This window comes from Myotis daubentonii, chromosome 1, assembly GCF_963259705.1.
Source record: "Myotis daubentonii chromosome 1, mMyoDau2.1, whole genome shotgun sequence".
NCBI classification, from domain to species: Eukaryota; Metazoa; Chordata; class Mammalia; order Chiroptera; family Vespertilionidae; genus Myotis; species Myotis daubentonii.
In genome coordinates this window covers 21,018,249-21,037,747 of record NC_081840.1, presented here as the reverse complement: position 1 = coordinate 21,037,747, position 19,499 = coordinate 21,018,249, and the positions used below count along the sequence as shown (strand labels likewise).

General features: G+C 44.0%; 1 protein-coding gene and 1 pseudogene across 1 annotated transcript in view; one reads left to right on the top strand and one right to left on the bottom strand.

Moving 5' to 3' along the window:
- Window positions 1-19,499, top strand: part of IFT43 (intraflagellar transport 43) — a 73,266-nt gene that overhangs the window by 15,907 nt on the left and 37,860 nt on the right. Inside the window, exon 3 of the mRNA XM_059689697.1 lies at window positions 10,473-10,540. Within this exon, the coding sequence (XP_059545680.1) occupies window positions 10,473-10,540 (68 nt within the window). The remainder of the gene's footprint in view (window positions 1-10,472; window positions 10,541-19,499) is intronic.
- LOC132215728 (dynein light chain 1, cytoplasmic-like) lies at window positions 278-721 on the bottom strand (annotated as a pseudogene).

The window sequence follows — 19,499 nt, the reverse complement described above, 5'->3', positions numbered from 1 at the left end:
AAATTTATTCAATTTAAAGAATAATTCTCACCCTGGCCAGTATGGCTCAGTTAGTTGGGCATCATTCCATGCACTGAAGGGTTGCTGGTTCTATTCTTAGTCAGGGCATATGCCCAGATTGCAGGCTCAATCTCCAGTAAGGGGTGTGCAGGTGGCAGCCGATCAATGTTCTCTCTCACATTGATGTTTCTCTCTCTTCCCTCTCCCTTCCTCTCTCTCTAAAAATAAATAAATAATAAATAAAGGATCATTCTTCCCCCCCCCCCTCTAATTATAACCACAACAAATGAGTACAGAGAATGCCCTGTGCAAAACAACACAATAAAGGTTCAAGTTCAAGGTGTTCCTTTAGGCAAGGCTGTAGATTTCAGCCTCTGGTATTAGGAATTTATGCTGCAGTCCTTATTTTTGGATGAATCACTGGGTATGTGGCACAGTCCATGCTTTTAAGCAGATTGGAACAGAAGAATGGCCACTTGAAGTGGCCCAGGTAGAAGTAGTGAAATGTTTGATTTCATGTGTCATGTAACTATCTAATTTCTCCCCACGATGTAGTCAGTGTCAGATGGGGTTGTACTTCTTGTCAAACCCCTTCTTAATATGGGCCACAATGTTCTTCTCTCTGTTATAGCTCTAGTAACGCCTGAGTAGCACATTCTACCAAGTCCTGTTGCATCTCCTCCAACATATCGGCATTTTTGATCACCACCTTTGCGCACATGGTTACAGTGGAGCAGGGACTGGCCGACCTCAGCCGTCTCCTAGGGGAGGGTCTGGTGAGCCCCAGAACCCTAGGGGAGACGGCATTGCTCCCCAAAGGATCACTCTTTATCCTGGTTTATGTCCTTTCTAATCTGGTGAGATTGAGAAGGTCCCTTCTTTAATGCAATAATGATGAGAGGAAATGATGGTTTTTTAAAAAGCATTCTTTTTTTAAAATATATTTTTATTATTGATTTTTTTTTTTTTTTTTTTTTTTTACAGATAGGAAGGGACAGGGATAGAGAGTTAGAAACATCGATGAGAGAGAAACATTGATCAGCTGCCTCCTGCACACTCCCTACTGGGGATGTGCCCGCAACCAAGGTACATGCCCTTGACCGGAATGGAACCTGGGACCCTTCAGTCCACAGGCTGACGCTCTATCCACTGAGCCAAATTGGTTAGGGCGAGATCAGGTTTCTTACAGCATCAAGGTGACAGCTTTCTCCTCCGCTCTCAACTTACTCCAAGTGATTCCAGTCTGGATTTGGTTGAGGTAGCAAGTCTAGACTGTGCTTATACAAAGTCACAGGTGCCAGGAGGGCTTGCTTCTTGGAGTGCTGGGAATTCACACACTCGACATTGTGCACATTTCTGGCTACACACATGCCGGATGGATTTTAACAAACAAAGAACTTAGGAGAATGACCAAAACATATAGGTTTTGATTAATGGTGAAAGCTGAAAGAAATGTTTATTTTGGCTGAACTGCAAACTGTATGGGGGAACAGGGCATTTCTTTATGTGTCTGGGAGGTATAGACCCAAGAAAAGGGAAGAGCTGGGTCACCCAATAGGATATAGTTGTGATTAAGAGGATGCCATCCAAGGGAGGAAAATTCAGGATGAATTTTAAGAATGATTTTTTGGGGCAGAAATCTGTTTTCTTTGAATCAGCCTCTTCAACACACTGCAGGTAGCCCTATGCCATCAGTCATCTGAAGTGGGCAGTTTGAAGACTGTATTGAGACATGGCTGAGGGGTCTTTTTGTTAAAGGTTATGTGGGAATATTTGGGGAATGTGACACCACCAAAGTAACTGCCAGATGCTGTGGTTGTCCCGAGCTTCACGTCGACTTCTCAGCGAGCAGCAGAACTGTGTCTGTCTCTTAGGGAAGCTGGGATAGCTGAGAGGTGGACCCCTGGAATGAAACTCGTGCAAGGCAATCCCAAATGAAAGGCCCTGCAGTGTTTTCCTAACAGAAGCTTTCCATTGTCTCAACCCTAGGCATTAAAGGTTTTTTCCTCAAAGCCTTCATTTTATTACTGTCACTAGAGGCCCGGTGCACAAAATTTGTTCATGGGGTGGGAGGAAAAGGGTCCCTCAGCCTGGCCTGTACCCACCCTCTCACAATCCGGGATCCCTCTCACAATTTGAGACCGCTGGCTCCTAACCGCTTTCCTGCCTGCCTGCCTGCCTGCCTGCCTGATCACCCCTAACCGCTCCCCTGCCTGCCTGATCGCCCCTAACCACTTGCCTGCCTGCCTGATTGCCTCTAAGCCCTCTGCCTGCCTGCCTGCCTGCCTGATTGCCTCTAACCCCTCTGCCTGCCTGCCTGCCTGCCTGATTGTCTCTAACCCCTCTGCCTGCCTGCCTGCCTGCCTGCTTGCCTCTAACCACTCACCTGCCTGCCTGATCTCCTCTAACTACTTGCCTGCCTGCCTGCCTGATTGCCCCTAACTGCTTGCCTGCCTGCCTGATTGGCCCTAACCACTCTGCCTGCCTGCCTGATCACCCCTAACTGCTTGCCTGCCTGATCACCCCTAACTGCCCCTGCCTCGGCCCCCACTACCACAGCTTCGTCTGGAAGGAAGTCCGGAAGTTTATTTGGCTGTCCAGTCTAATTAGTATATTACGCTTTTATTATTATAGATTACTTCTGATACATAATATAGTAGCCACTGTTGCATTTATTAGTATTGACTCTGTGCCAAAGATTGTCTCCAGTGCTCACAGTAGATCTGTAAGGGACTTGTGACGTTCTCATTTTACAGATGGGGAAAGAAGGCTTAGTGAAGACATGACTAGCCCAAGGCTACACAGCTAGAAAGGGACAGTTCTAGAATTTGAACCCAGGACTGTTCCTCCTTTCCCTCCACCCTGACCTCTCCTCCCCTCCCCCACCCCACCTTTAAAACTATAGTTTTCTCCTTTTCCTTCTGGTAAACTCACTTCTCCCTTCCTAGTTTAGTCACTTGTTCTTAAAGTTACTGCACTGTTAATATGAGAATAATATCTTGTGACATTCAGTAAATTCACAACTACTTCCCAAGGACAAAGATGTATGCTGAATTCAGCTTAGCAGTTTGGTACAGTGCTCAAGCTGTTACAGTTTATTTTGGGTATCACTCATTAATCCAGACTTTACCCTTAGCCCCTCTCTCTGCTTGCCTCACTAAAGAGATAAGGATAAGACCAAGCTACTTTCTGGTCCTCCTATCTTACTGAACATATCATCAGTAGATAACAGTATCAGCATTTTGCCATATTTGCTTAAATGATCATTTATAAAGTATTTAAAATATGCATTTGTCTTTTATATATAATTTTTTGCTGAATTATTTTGAAGCAAACATCATGACATGTCACTTAAATGATTCAGCAAATATCTCTAAAAAATAGGAGCATTTTCCTAGAAATCTATTTTTCCTCAATAGTATTAACCATTCCTTACTATCATCTGTTATCTAGTCTGGAATTTATTTTCCCCAGTTGTTTCCAAATGTCTTTTATAGCTATTTTTTTCAAACCAGAATCCAATTAAGAACCACCCCAATTAGGTTTCTCTTGTCTTAGTTGAGAATAGTCCCCTACTCCACCCCCACCTTTTTAATAGTATTGACATTTTATTTTATTTTATTTTTATTGATTTCAGAGAGGAAGGGAGAGGGATAGACAGAAACATCAGTGATGAGAGAAAACCATTGATTGGCTGCCTCCTGCCTGCCCCCTACTGGGGGGCGTCAAGCCCGCAACCCAGGCATGTGCCCTTGGCTGGAATCTAACCTGGGACCCTTTATTCCACAGGCCGATGCTCTGTCCACTGAACCAAACCAGCTAGGGTGGTATTGACTTTTTAAAAAATATTTTTTGCCAGCTTTTATTTTATATTTTATCTATTTATTTGTTTTTAAGTCCTTACCCTAGGATATTTTTTCCATTGGCTTTTAAAGAGAGTGGAAGGGAGGGAGGAAGGGAGGGAGAGAGAGGGGGGGGGGGCGGAGAGAGAGAGAGAGAGAGAGAGAGAGAGAGAGAGAAAGAGAAAGAGAAAGAGAAAGAGAAACATCGACATGAGAGAAACACAATTGTTTGACTCCAGGACATGTCCCAATCAGGGCTGGGATCAACCTGCAACCAAGGTATGTGCGCTTGACTGGGAATTATACCCGTGACCCTTCTCTCCATGGGCCAATGCTCTAACCACTAAGAAAAACCGGCCAGGGGTATGTGCCCTGACCAGGGCTGGGGATCAACTTGCAACCGAGGTATGTGCCCTTGACTAGGAATTGAACACGTGACCTTCGGTCCATGGATCGACGCTCTAACCACTGAGAAAAACTGGCCAGGATGACTTTCTAGAGAGATTGGGCCAGTTGTTCTGTAGAGTCTATAGAGTTTCCCTCCTGCTGGATTTGTCTGATTCCTTCTTCCTCATCTCATTGAACTTATTTCCAGGAAGCTGGAAATCAGATAGGAAGGCTTGATTAGATTTCCTTTGAACATTTGTGACAGGAATTTTTCCTGGGTGGTGCTGTGTGCTTCATGCGGCAGCACATCAGGTCCCACTGCTAATGCTGCTACGTGTGATCACTGAGGTAGGATGACTGGTATAATTCCCAGTCAAGGACACATACCTCGGTTGCAGGTTGATCCCCACCCTGATTGGGACACATCCCGGGGGTAAACAATCATGTTTCTGTCATGTCGAGGTTAAGGAACGTTTTCTCCCTTGCAACTGGCATTCAGCATATGGGGTGATTTCTGGCACCAAGAAAATGTCCAGTTCCTCATCAATCTATCTTTCACCTAATGGCTTTAACATCTCTTGATGATCAGCTTTCTTTCTTATACTTAAAATAGATTTTTGATTTTGATAAGTCCATTTCAGCTTGAAAGAGCTAGTTTACTCATAGGGTTTCTTAGATGGTCCATTACTTTCCATGACCTTCAATCCATGAGGGGAAACTCAGGTCTATAATGAATTAGTTGTCACACCCAGGGTTGAGGCAGAGATGGAACTGTGCACGGCCAATATTTGTGAGGACTAAACACCAGCCCTACAGTGTCTGCATGTGTTAATAAGTGTTAGTTTCCTCTCTCATCAAGCATGTAACAACCCATATCTTCTTTCAGATTGCTGGAGAAAGGAAGGGAAACTTGTTTTTAGCCAGTAATCAGGGTTTTTAGCCAGTAATCAGGTTTGCACATGAGAGCTGTTTTGCTCCTAGAAGCTGGAAGGTGGGTAGGTGTGAAGTTGCAGTGGATCTTGCTTAACCAAATGTCTTTTCTGCTGGGAATTTATGTGTTTGCACTAGTTTTTTGAAACAGGTTGTAGTTTGGATTTGGGGCTGATTCATATCGTGGGGTTTCTAGATCTAGGATTTGTGAGAGTATGTAAGAAGTTTCTAAACTCAAAAGGCTCCTTTTTTGGCACTGCAGCATCTTTTCTATTTTGGCATCTTAAGAATCTGGGGGAACCATATAAAGATCAGAAACTAGTCTGGCCCTGAAGGCTCCCTCTGACTTGGTAATTCCACTTGGTTGAATCCTGGCCATTCGGATGAGACCATATAAAGAGGCCGTTTCCTGAATTTCCCGCTCTCTGCCTGTCACAGGATCCTTTTTGTAGAAAGCTGGTATTTCAGGACTGCAACCACCAGTCATGTGCTTCCCACTCTTTACTCACAGTTATTCCTGCCCCCTGTTTATTTTTGGAGGGAGCACATTTTTGCTTCTCCTCAGGAGCTATGCGGGGTCCTGCCCCCTTCTGTCCATCAGGCTGCAGACCCGGCAGACTGCTCATTTCCCACACTCGAGACGTGACTCCAGCTTTCAGGAGAGAACCCGAAGGACGCACTGCCTCAGGGCTACCATCGCCATTCCTATTTCTGTCCCTCCCGGTGTTACACATTTTAAGTCTCTTTTCTAAAGACAAGTTTGAGTAATGTTACCTGGCAGTAAATCTGCCAAAATTCGAAATTGTTTTCTCAGCAGATGCCTTAGGGCTGTGCCTCTGAATTTCCCAAGTAGAGCGATTTAAAGACTATACCAGCACTTTTGAATTTTAGGATCAGGCCTTCTCTTCTGGCTTTTAAGATCATTTGAGTTCTACCCTCTCTCATCCATCCAAGTTTTTTTCTTTTTGTTCCTTCCCAACACAGGGATAGCACACAGATTTCTTCCCAAGTAATAACTCAGACTGGTTATTTCTTCCCAAGTGCTTGGCTAAGGTGGATTCTGGAACTGGTGTGTGCTCCATGAGAAAAGTGCCACAATGGTCTCAGCCTGCCTAAAGATGAAGTTTCTAGGTTCAAGGGTGAAGCAAGAGTAAATTCCCTTTCTTTCAAATTCGCAGGCCATTACACAGAGAACTCAGAACACAGAGAACTCAGACACACAAGATTTGAGAAGAAATAAATCACATAGTCATGTCTTCTCTTGACCTATCTAGACCTGATGGGCAGGGGAGGGAAGGCTCCCTGGCCCAAATGGAAGGATCCGTAACTAAAGGGTTACAACTTCTCACCACTGCAGGTGGACCAGGGCTCTGACATTTGCCCTGGGGAGGGCATCCAGGCCCTGTCCCTCTCTGAAGTGCCCCAGCATCTGACCTATTACCACATGGGGAGGGGGTAGCACAGCAGTTCTGGCAGCTGGTCCTAAAAGGAGCAGCTTGATCTAGGAGTAATGACTTGGCCTAGGCGTATGTCCTGTGTTTCAGATCACCCTGGGGAGAGAGCCGTGGGCTCTTTGAAACAGGGCTAAATAGGTATTTAGATGTCATTATAGCTCTGAGGGAAAGCAACCAAGCATTCAGAGGCTGAACTGTCCACCCAGGCTCTTTAGGTTATATTGCTAAAAGCCACTCATCCACCAACATTTCAAATAGATCACTTGCACCTAAGTTCAAACTCTATTGCATTGTGTTTGAGTTACATCAGCTGCATTGTAAAGTAATGGATGCTGAGGAGCTCATGATACCCCCCCCCCCCGCCCCCGCCCCGCCAACAGTTTTCCCAGGGACCCCTCCAATATGATGATCAGTGGACAGCATTTGCTACAGCCCGAGTGTTATATGCTATCTTGCACCTTGTATCTAGTTGCTTCTGGAATGCTTTCTGATCACCTCTGCGTATCTCTCCAGTGTGGGGCGAGCCCCGCTTTTCCCGTACAGCTACTTGGACCGTTCCTTGTCTCAGCTCTTCTCAAGTTGGTACAAGTGTGTTTAGCCTTCAGTTACGTATCACAGGTTTGTTCTTGTTGTCAGAGCACACAGTCTTAGTGATGCCCCAGGAGAAAGTGGCCCGATAAAAACACCAAAAGTGACAAGAAAACTGCAGAATTCAGTGGGTCTACCCCGTGGCTGAGGAGTCCTCCTCAGTTTCACCTCTGGACCCTGAATGCAGCCTCTCCATGAAAGGACACTCGGTACCTCCGTTCCCGATAACTACCTCCAGCCTCCATTGTGGCCTCTTAAGTTTCAGGTTAAGCGATGTCCAATTACATAGATTTCAGACAGCCTTGATGCCGTTTGAAGTCTGAATTCTGCCTCACTTCAGTGTCACTGAACTGGGGCAATATTTGAGGACAGGAATGAATCCTGCTTTTTCTAACTCACCTGGTGCACATAGGACAGGCCCAGCTCCCCAGCAAGAGAACACAGTTGAACTCTGGGGAAGAGCCTTTATAACTTGGTAATAGTGGTTAGTTAAGTCTGTCTTATCCAAACAGGATATTTGTATGTGGCCATAACAAGACTCAGGGCTGAGAGTATTTACAAAAGAAATTTTTATCCTTGGACTCAGGGTACTCAGTCATGAACATGAGGATTCCCCATCAGGAAAGAGACTTCTCCCACTGAATGCCCGAGGCCTAACTTGTAGACAGTGGGTTCTGTCTGCCCTCCCATCTCCCACCTGCCTCGGCACTCTCTCCTGAGGTTGGCCAAGACTCCCACTGGGGAGCAAGGAAGACAGCTATAATCCCGCCTCATATTGTGCAGAGAATTTCTCTGTAACTCTTCCTCTCTCAGGTGATCTCAGTGAAAAGTAGCTTACAGTTTTGCAACATATCCCAAATCATGAAGTCTGGTCATCAGTGGAAAGAAAACCAAACACAAAACCTTTGATTTTGGAACTAGTTGTCGAATTCTATTGGATGTGGAGGAGTGATTGCTATGTGGTGATCTTTTTGTTTTTGTCAATGTAAGAATTCCAGGCCTGTAGAGAATTTTTCTAAGAATTTATTTGAGCCAAACCGATGACAGTTGCCAGGAAGCAAGCTCTCAGATGCTCCAGAGAATAACAGTTATGCAGTTTCTTTTTTACATGTAGAGTTAAGGAGGGAATGTAAGGAAGATTACATGAAGGTGGGAGAAAGCAGGTTACAGGATAGTTGAAAAGAGGGTGGTTAGCCTTTGAGTGGTCAGAAAACAGGATTACTTCTGGCACTTCATGACCTGCCCAGGTAGGAATTTAATCACTGCACCCTGTGAGGTTACTTTCTGTTAGTGTATTATAGCGCCCCCTTTCACCCACATTTTGAAGCTGCTGCCCTAATTTAGATTCTGGTACCATTTTGCAGTGGAAATAATAAGAGAAAATGTGTCTTTGTATTGTTACCTCTAGGTGGGAAGGATTTCACTCATCCTCCCAATAGCCATGGCTTCCTTGGGTTTGTGGTTAAAAAGGATAAAGCGATCATTTTGGTTTTTTAAACTTTAGGAAATTTTATTAACTATATGATATCCATCATTAGTCAAAGTGACAGCTAAGGCCAGATTTAAAAGGGTCCTTTCCTCTGCCCCAACTTTTTAAATTTTAAAACAAAGCCACTGTGTGACCAAACAAAACATGTGGCTACAAGTTTGAGACCTTTAGACTCAAGAATTCACATTATCACAAAATGATTCTAATCTTGGGTGATGAAATATAGGTGTTATTTGCAAAAGCACATAGATGGTTTAAAGGCAAATTGGCGTAAAAACATCTTGCTGCGGTTCAGCTCAGTTCTCCTTAACATTTAAGTGTCCCCAACACAGTGCCTTACCAATGGTAAGAGCTCAACAAGACAAGGTTCTTGGTCTCTGCTTATACACGACTTCGGCTGGCATGGTTTGGGTGATTCTGATTCCAGCTGGTCCTTGTAGTTCCAGTCTTAGCGCGGTCTGAACAGCCTAACCTCTGAGCCTCAATTCCAGATTCCTGGGACAGAGAATTCCATTGGTTCCAGTTGGGTCAGGCTAGTAGAAAGGTATTCTGGCATATTGAGGGAGTGTTTTCTTAAAAAGTTATGTTAGCCCTTAAGCAACAGATTTAAAGGACGGGTAGTGACACATTTCGGTCCAGGCGTTAGGAGACCACATCCTTCCTGCCCAATTTGACCCGCAGCTTATTTTTGTAAAGTTTTATTGGAACACAGTTACACCCACTTGCTTACTTATTACCTGTGGTTGTTTATTGCCTTGCAGTATCAGAGTAGAAAAGTTGCAACAGAAACTGGAGGGCCCCCAAAATCAAAATATTTACCCCTACCCCTTCATAGAAAATGTTTCCCAACCCTGTGTGAGTCCATTTACCTAAGTGTCTCCTTGGACTGAGAACAACAGGTATGATTATGTGAAGTTCTTGGGGGGAGGGGAGAGAAGGTATTAAAAAAATATCTAGGTAAATGCTGGCTAACTCAAAATAGGAACTGTTCTTTGCTGTTTTATCCCACTTGAGTGATTGAGTGGATTGCTTGATGGTCCTTTGGGATTTTTAGTTGAGATATGCTGGGCAAGAATAAGCCTCTCTCACATATTTATTTTATTACTTTATAAAAGTAGTATAAGTTGATTATTTAAAAATTTGGAAGATGCCCAATAGTACAAAGAAGGAAAATAAAAATTTCCCATAATTCAGTCACTAAGTCCCCTTTCACCCATGTACTTAGAACTAATTGACATTAGATATTAGGTATTAACAATCTTTTCACAAAATCAGAAGCATATGCCTACTGTTTTACATGTTTTTGAAAGTTAATGTATTATGAACCTTTTAATATCATTAAGTATTCTTTTTTAACATAGTTTTTTAATTATTGCACAGTATTTTCACATGTGTATTTTGTGATTTACTTAATTCCTATTGCTGTCTATTTCAGTTGTTTCCAATTATGTATTCACTATTCAAAAATGACATTGTGTTTCTCTCTGATTATTTCTTTGGGATAAATTCCTTGGATTAGAATTGCTAGCTCAAACAGCATGAGCATTTATTTTTAAGGCTTTCAGTAGACATTGCCAGATTATCCTCCAGATCTTGCCAATTTATACCCACCAGAAGGGTATGAAAGCACCCAGATCTTTGTAGTGAATTGAAAGGTTACTGTATTTTTATTTGAAAGGTTTTGATAGATTGAGTGTTGGGTTAGGCGACCTTACCCTCAGCCATTGCTTGCTTGAATGAACATGTCGAGTGACTGTTATTTTGGCTTCTCTTTCCTTGTAGGATCCCCCTCCCAAGCCACCCCGCCGCCGGCAAGGAGGCTGGGCCGATGACTCCATGAAGGCTAACAAGTGAGTGCCAGCAGCTCGCGGGAGGTGAGGGTGTGCAGGGCGGGTTTGGGCATTTTGCTCCTATGATGTTCTTTTCTTTTTTTATAACAGCTTTATTGAGATGCATTCATGTACCTTACAGTCCACCCATTTCAGATGTACAATTCAGTCATTCTTAGTGTGGTCGCAGGATTGTACTGTCATCACATTTTTATTACCCCCCCAAAGAAACTCATACACATTAGCGGTCACTTTCCATGTCCCCCAACCTCCCTAGCCCTAGACAACCACTAATCTGCTCTCTGTCGTTATGACTTGCCTGTTCTGGACATGTCATATAAATGGAATCATATATTATGTGGTCTTTTGTGACCGGCTTCTTTCACTTGGCATCATGTTTTCAAAGTTGACCCATATTGTAGCATTCAGTGTTGTTCTTAGTGTAATTTTCTAAACAGAATCAAGTTGCCTGTTAGTAACTGCTAGATTACAAATCATTTTGGTCTTTAATACTTTGCACTAAGTTTTAGATGAAAGGGAAACCAAAAAAGTGTTTAGCACACCAGTGGGCTGGCCAACTATCCATTTTAACAAGATATACTCAGGAAGAGATTTTTTTTTTTCCTCTCAAAGGATATACATTACTCTTGGTCAGAATTTTCTTTAGCAGTTATTACCTTCAAAACAGCACTATCAAATTTTTTTCCCCAATTCTTTACACCTTCCTCTTCCCACCTCTAATCTCTCTCTCTCTCTCTCTCTCTCTCTCTCTCTCTCTCTCTCTCTCTCTCTCTCTCACTTTTGCCCCCTGAATCATTTTGAAAACAAGTAGCAGTGCAGTCGTCATGACATTTTGCCCCTAGAGACTTCAGCATGCATCACTAAAGATGAAGGACATCCTCCAAATATCAGTGTCATTATCACACTAAGAAATTTCATAATTATTTAATATCTAGTTTAAACTTTCCCAGTTGTCCCAAAAAGGTCTTGTAGCTCCAGGATGCAATCACGGGTCACACATTGTGTTTGATAATTCTCTCTTTTAGTCTCTTGATCTAAAATAACTCCAGCCTCCCCACTTCCCCTTCCCCTGCCACCTTCACCCAAAACATTTTTTTTTTAAAGAATTCAGGCCAGCTTTCTTTTTTTTTAAAAATATATTTTATTGATTTTTTACAGAGAGGAAGGGAGAGAGATAGATAGTTAGAAACATCGATGAGAGAGAAACATCGATCAACTGCCTCCTGCACATCCCCTACTGGGGATGTGCCTGCAACCCAGGTACATGCCCTTGACTAGAATCGAACCTGGGACCTTTCAGTCCACAGGCCGACGCTCTATCCACTGAGCCAAACCGGTTTTGGTGAGGCCAGCTTTCTTATAGAATATTTCACATTCACATTTCTCTGGTTGATTCCTCATGATAAGATCCAAGTTAATGCTTTTTCTCTCTCTAAATGTATTTTTATTGATTTCAGAGAGGAAGGGAGAGGGAGAGAGAGATAGAAACATCAATGATGAGAGAGAATCATTGATTGGCTGCCTCCTGCACGCCCCCTACTGGGGATCGAGCCTGCAACCCCGGCATGTGCCCTTGGTTGGAATTGGACCCAGGACCCTTCAGTCCGCAGACTGATGCTCTATCCACTGAGCAAAACCGGCAAGGGCAAGTTAATGCTTTTGGGCAAGAAAAAGTATTTGGTACTTTTTATTGTATCAAATGGTATAGAAAGATATACTCAGAGATGTCTTATTCCAATACTTCAAATAGTGCCAGTCCATAATAAGCACTCAATGACTATTCATTGAGCAAATGAATGATCAGATCAGTATTTCTGATTGATCATTTGGCTTTCAGTGGCAAGTAGAGTTCCAGAAGGCTGGCAGACCTCTTGGGAAGGTAACACTCTGTATGCAGGAAGGTAACACTGCATGGTGGTGGTGTGAGCATGGACAGGTGAGGAGATTTGGAGACATTTTAGAGGTAGAGATAATAGAAGTGTCATTGGTTGAGTGCAGGGCAGAGGGAGGAGTTGAAGGTCACTGCGAGGTGCCTGTCTTTGAGGACTGGTTTCAGGGATGGGAGCCTTTTTTCTGCCAAGGGCCATTTGGATTTTTATAACATAATTCGAAGTCCATACAAAATTATGAACTTAAGAATTAGCCTGCTATATATGGTTAAACAGTTAATTAACTCACCCTAATGTCTTGGCAGGGCTAGACCAAATGATTCTTAGGCCTTGTACAGCACAAGGGCCAGATGTTCTCCACGCCTGGGTTAGGTAGTGGCGTCAACTGATAGAGAATGCAGGAGGAGAGACCTGACTTGGGGCTGGTGGTGGTCCTATATGTTGTTTCCATAGTTTGGGAGTCTAGAAGAGAGTGCAAAAAGGAGGTGCAATTTGAGTCATCTGTTACACAAATGGGAAAAGAAGGATGGAACCTTGGATTTGGCTGTTTGGAGGCTACTAGGGGCATTTGAGGAAGTGGTTACAGTGATTTGCTTTGGGGCAGAAGGCAGATTACAGTGAGGGAAGGGAAGTGGGACGTGAGGAAGTGGGGTTAGTAATATAGGCTACTGCTCTGAGAAGCAAAGGAAAGAGTATTTGAAAGGGGAAGTCTGTGTTGTGAATCGGTGTGTAATATCTGGGGAAAGAGTGAGTCAGAGGAAATAGGGCAGATTTGAAGGAGTAGGATCCTAAAGGAGGAATAAGGTTAAGACCTTCAAGAGAGAGTAATTAATCTTGGACAGGAGGAGGTGGGAGAATTTTTCATCTAGGACAGGAGAAAGCTTGGAAAGGCTGGATTATCAAGAAAGCTGGAGAGGAGTAGGGAATTTCATTTTGAATTGGCCTTTTTCTTTTCTTTTTCAAAGTAGGAAGGCAACTTGACTGTTGAACTTGTTGGAGCAAAGGAGAGCTGGCATCTGGAGGCAAGTAGAACAGATTAGAGAGAGAAAAAGGAAAGGGAGCCAACTCGGTAAGAGAGGCGATGGTTGGGCTCCATTGAGAACCTGCTCTGTGAAGGCTGGGAAACATGAGCTCCTGCTATTTGCAGGGTGCTCCAGGGAGTCCAGAGAGTAAATGTGCTTCCTGCCCTGCAAGAGCCTGGATTCCAGTTAGGGAGACCAGGCGTTTTCATTCACAAAAACCAGGAAGGCAGAAGGAGCACATGGTAAGTGAGAACTGAATGGAATGGCTGACACTGGTCATGTGGCCTCAAAGGAAAGTAATCACAGTGGTCAGGGAGTCCCGTGCAGAGGTGATGGACGTCAAGCTGGGTGAATCTGATGGCCAAGAGGATCATGAGGAGGGCATTTGGTTCAAGGATTGGTATGGACATAAGTGTTGCAGGGCAGTAACCTCATTGTCAGTCTGATTAGAGCAGAGGATTCACACTGAAAAGTAGTGTACTTAGCTTAAATTCTTGATAATAATGGCACTGTGTGAGGCACCTATGCTCGCACTGGTGATAGTTTGGGATGATAGTTTGGGCTTCTATCACAGAATGCCATAGACTGGGCAGTTAAACAGCAAACATCTATTTCTCACAGTTCTGAAGGCTGGTAGTCCGAGATGAGGGTGCTAGCGTGGTCAGGCACTTGACGAGGGCCCTCTCCCTGGCTTGTCCTCACATAGCCTTCTTTGGTGTGTGCACACACAGGGAGAGAGATCTTGTATGTCTTATTGTATAAGAGTACTAGTCCCATCAGGGGTCTCCACCCTCCTGACCTCACCTAACCCAGACACCACCACATTCGGGATTAGGGGGAGCACAGATACTCATTCCACACTATATGTGCACCACACAAACTCCTGTTGGGTGGGTTCCGTTCTGTACGGCAGGCATCCTTTTGCGAGGGAGGTAGGAGGAAAGTGAAGCTGCAGTAGGAACTCGAAGGGCTCTTTACAGATCTGACAGATCTGTAAAGGTGCCTCACACAGTGCCATTATTATCAAGGCCCAAAGACATCCTTTGTCTTTGTTTGTTTGTTTGATGGATTGATTGATTTTAATTTATTGGGGTGACATTGGTTAATAAAATTATATAGGTTTCAGGTGTACAATTGTATAACACATCATCTGTATATTGTGTGTTCACCACCCCAAGTCAAGTCTCCTTCCATTACCAATTACCCCCCTTTTTTCCTTCTCCTACCTCCCCTACCCCTCTTTCCTTCTGGTAATCATTATAATGTTGTCTTGGCTGTGAGGTGTGTTTTTCTTAATTCCTTCACCTTTTTCACTCAGCCCCCCAAAATCCCTTCCTTCTGACAGCTGTCAGTCTATTCTCTGTATCTATGAGTCTGTTTCTATTTTGTTTGTTAGTTTATGTTGTTCATTAGATTCCACATATGAGTGAAATCATGTGGTATTTGTCTTTCTCTGACTGGCTTATTGAACTTAGCATAATACTCTCCAGGTCCATCATGTCTCGCAAAAAGTTAGGATTAGGATTTTCTTCTTTTTTACTGCTGATACCTTTGGTTTGTTTGCATAACACCACCCAAGATAGGGAACAGAGCATGGACTAGAGATGTTGGGTGCTAGAACTCAAATGCTCACCCCTGAGCCACAGGAATAGGCTGTATTCAAGAACTGCCTGGGACCTGGGATCACAACCTGTCCCTTCTCCTGTCACCAAAGTCATTGCTGTGCCAAAGATTCCATCTTGGAGCCAGGCTTTCGTTGGCTCTGAAGTTGCCTAAAGTGGGGCACTGACTTGGCCATGGGGAAAGGAGCTAAAAGAGAGGCAACCAGACTTGGTAAAGAGAGGAAGGAAAGGTAGTCTGATTAAGTTTTGTCTCAAAGTGTCTGTTTTTGGGTTTGTCCCTGCATTGATCTGCAAGGGAATGAGGCAAGTAATGCCCCCTCAGGGACTTTCAGGACTTTGCTCTCAATGTCAGCCGTCATTTTCAATCACCCTCTCCCTCCCAGCCATTAATTTTGGCCCAGGATCATGGGGACTTGTCCATCTATCACTCCTAATTGACACTAAATGATCTGTCAGTTTATTGATGAACGGCAGGAGTGGAATTGTCACAATATATTTTACTTTCTAACAACTCCTCCTGACAATTTTACCTTGTCCATCTCACTCTCCTCACATAAATCTCCATTGGCCGCTCGTTCCTTCTCATGGGCTGTTCTGGTGCCAGCTACTTCCACACCATCTGCACGCCTCAAGGACATCAAGATGGTGGTAGAACAGCCGTGTGCTGGTCCTGAGGTTGCCCCTTCCCTCCTCCTCCTCTCCCTCTTGCTTTTTTTTTTTTTTTTTTAATGGCCTCGGTGTTCCAAGAATACTAAAGGGCTTCTGTCCTCTCCCTCTGTGTCACTGCCATACCGGAGTCTCTTTACCTTCTTGTTAGCAGCGAGAAGTTAATTCTTACTAAGTTTCAAAAGTGTGAAAGGCAAAAACTCACAGAACTGCTGGGCTCTTAGATTTGTAAGCACAGATGCAAATGCATGTTTTGTCCCCTTAACTCAGCTCTGTTACAGGATGTCCATCCCCATAGAAGTCAGTTTCTTAGGAAGGTGTCACAAAGGGTAGTTCAGCTGGAACCTCCCATCTGTAGGTGCAAGTGTGCCAAGATGTGGGTGGTCTGCCCTTGGACCTGCTGGCCCAGGCCTACATCTGCCAAGGCCCCAGGCTTGTCCCTGTAACGATGAGCAGTCTCATTGGTCCACCCCAGTTTTCCATTCAGGTGTCACTTTTTGGTGCTCCAAGTCTTGAAAAAGATGGGGAAGTTCTGGGTTACTTACATATAAGGGTATATAGTTATTTAATCTTAAGAAGGTGTACATATGGGTGTGAAAAACAAAATGATAACATTTATGAGGCCAAGGATGAGTTAGGGGAGCTTCAGTAATTAAAAAGGGACCAGGTATCCCTGAATCCCAGTGAAGCAGGAGAACTTAATCCTTCACCTTCAGATTTTCATCAGTAAACACAATTTTATTTAGAAGTATTGAGAATTTATTTTCCACATGCTGCCCTCAGCCACGAAGAGCTCAGAACTGGTATGGCATGACCATGGGTTTTGGACATCCTGGGTGAACAGTTATTTAGTTCTCCGCGAGGTTGCTCATGCATCAGAGATGAGTGTCCAGTACTGGGTGAAATCAAGTGAGGTGGTTGCATGTGAGACGGTTGGGAAGGGAAAAGTGTTAGGTAGATAATGGTGCACCATTTGAAATAGCTCTGCCCAGGGCTCAGGCCCATGTCCCTGTTTCTGTAGGGTTTGGAGATGCCCATGAGAACTCCCTGCTTGGACCTCTGTCTCAGCTTCATCATCATTGCTTCTGCCTGCACGTGTGCTTTTCCTCCACGTGGTGCCTGGACACAGCATATTCAGGAAAGGCGCTTCGGAGCTGAGCAGCACCTGTCTTCTCAATGTGCACCTGCATTTGTTTCTCTGTGTACTAGTAGACTCCCCTAAAGTAATTCTTGCTTTACTCTCAGGTCATGTTCATTGCCTGGACAGAAAAATGGTGGAGGAAGCCCTGGCCGGTTTGGCTCAGTGGATAGAGCGTTGGCCTGCAGACCAAAGAGTCTTGAGTTTGATTCCAGTCACGAGCATATACTTTGGTTGCAGGCTCCTCCTCAGCCTGGGCCCTGATTGGGGCTCATGCAGGAGGCAACCAATCGATGTGTTTCTTTCACACGGATGTCTCTCTCTGTCCTTCCCTCTCTTCCACTCTCCCTAAAAACCAATGGGAAAATATCCTCGGGCAAGGATTAACAAAAACAAACAAATTTTAAAAAATGGTGGAGGAAGATCTTAAGTTTTTAAATTTAATGAACTTAGAGAACTCACATGGTTGTTTTTTTAAGAAAATTCGAATTTAATTGCATTGTTTATTGCTATAAATTATACTATACCTTCAGTAGGATCTGAAAATGAAATAAATGACACCTAGACTATTTATGTTGAAATAACTGGTGAAAAATACATATCCTCACTGAAGTAGGGGAAAGAGTGGGATATGTCAAGCTCATTCTGTCCTATGCCTTTCCTGTCTTCAGAAACTCGTGTTGTGTTGGTAGCTGTCAGATGGGGAGGAATGAAGAGAAGGGCTGGGTAATGGTGGGACTTAGCTGAGCTGTCCTTTCCTGTTCAGCCCCGAAGATGCACAGCCATGACATACAGACTGAAAGTCACCCTTTCTGAATTTCAGTCTAGAGTGTAACTGCCGCATTTTTAAGGGCTGCATAATGCTCCAAAGTTCCTATCTCAGTAAAAGTAATCATGAGCAGACAATAGTCGTGATCTTTTCCCAGGCTGAGAAAGCAGACTTCCAGTGTTTATTCATGTAATTGCCATAACATGACCCTCTGGAAAGTACCATAAAGGCTTTAGATATGGTACATATAGATCCCATAGGCTAGAGGACAGAATGTACCCACTTTTTTCTCATTGAGGATTTGGTGGGGGGCATTTTCATGTACTTCCACTTGCCTTGACAGTGATTTTTGGTTCAGAGCAAGCAGAGATGTTCTGTGTTATATCCATTGCAGTGTAGGGCCCTGGGTGGCTTGTCTAGTGTCACAAAACCAATTTACTTATGCAAATGACTAAATATGAAATAATTGGAATCTTGCAATTCTGTCAAGTGCCTCCCAATTGAAGATGATAGCAGTCTGTTCTGTAAGCCCCAGGTGGAGTAGCAGCATTTGGATACTTCACTTCCCACTCTGAAAAGGGGAGCAGTCTTCCTGACAAGTGGCTCTGTCCAGTTCCCTCCCTGGAGCGGAGGTGAGTGCCTGATGCCAGGGCGGAGGGAGGAGCACATGCAGTGACCTGGGACGCTTCTGTGCACCAGGAGAGGACAGCCAAGGCCCACACGTACAACCGCTGTGCTTCTAAGGCCTAAGTCAGTAGTACTGCTTCCCGTTTGCCTTTAGGGAGGCTGCGGGAGGCCTGCCAGAGACTGCAGAGCTCGGGCCCTGATCCTCACCTCCCCCAGAGCCTGCTCCCAGCTTCCTTTCAGCCTTCAGCTTTTCTTAACAAGTTAACAAGTTAGCTTGAAATTGAAAACCAGGAGTGATTCTAGAGTGGGCTCTTAGCATGCCTGGGAAGGCTTTGACTTTTGGCCCTTTATAGTTTCTAGTTTTGCAGAAATGCAAATTCTCCTGTGACTAGAGCTGGTCATTTCCTGGAGCCACGGGTAGGATCGTAAAGTAGGAGAGTCTCTGAGGGTCAGGAAAGAAATGACAGGCGCACGGAAGTATTCCTTAAAGTAACAACAGCCAAAAAGCACAGCGTCCTATGGAATATTCCCTTGTCTATTATCACACAGTGCAGAAGCCTTGAAACTGGAAGCTTAGAGCCAGTTTCATCCCATCTCCTGTCACATTCTGCTTGAATTCCTCCATTGTGGGGAACTCGGTGGAAGCATATTTTTAAATAAAGTCTTTTTTAGTTGTACAAGCAAACCAAGAACACATTAATGATATAAAATTCAAACAAGGCACAAGGCTAAAATTGCCTGAAACTACCATCTTCTCCAAGCCTAGTCATCTCTTTAGAAGGAACTACTGGTATCTCACCAATAGATATACAGTTTATTTTGTTGGTATCTCAGCAACAATAGCTGTACAGTTTTTTAATGTACATTAAAAATCTAATGTACATAGATTTTTACACCATACACACACACACACACACACACACACACACACACACACACACTTTTTTATATAAATGGGATCAGATTTTGTTTTCTCCTTAATTTTGTAACTTTTCATGTAATAGTCCATCTTGGAGGTCTTTAGCACAGGTAGATTTACCTCATTTTCTAACTGCTGCATAGTGATCCCATCGCATGGATGTGCTGTTCCCCTGTTGGTGGGCATTTAGGTATTTCTAATTTTTATACCATTATCAACCCCCCTGATTTCTAAAAATGGCTCATCTTTAGGAAGTTTGCAGCTTCGTCCTCTGATCCAGATTCTGCCTTCTGGGGCTCTGCTGCAG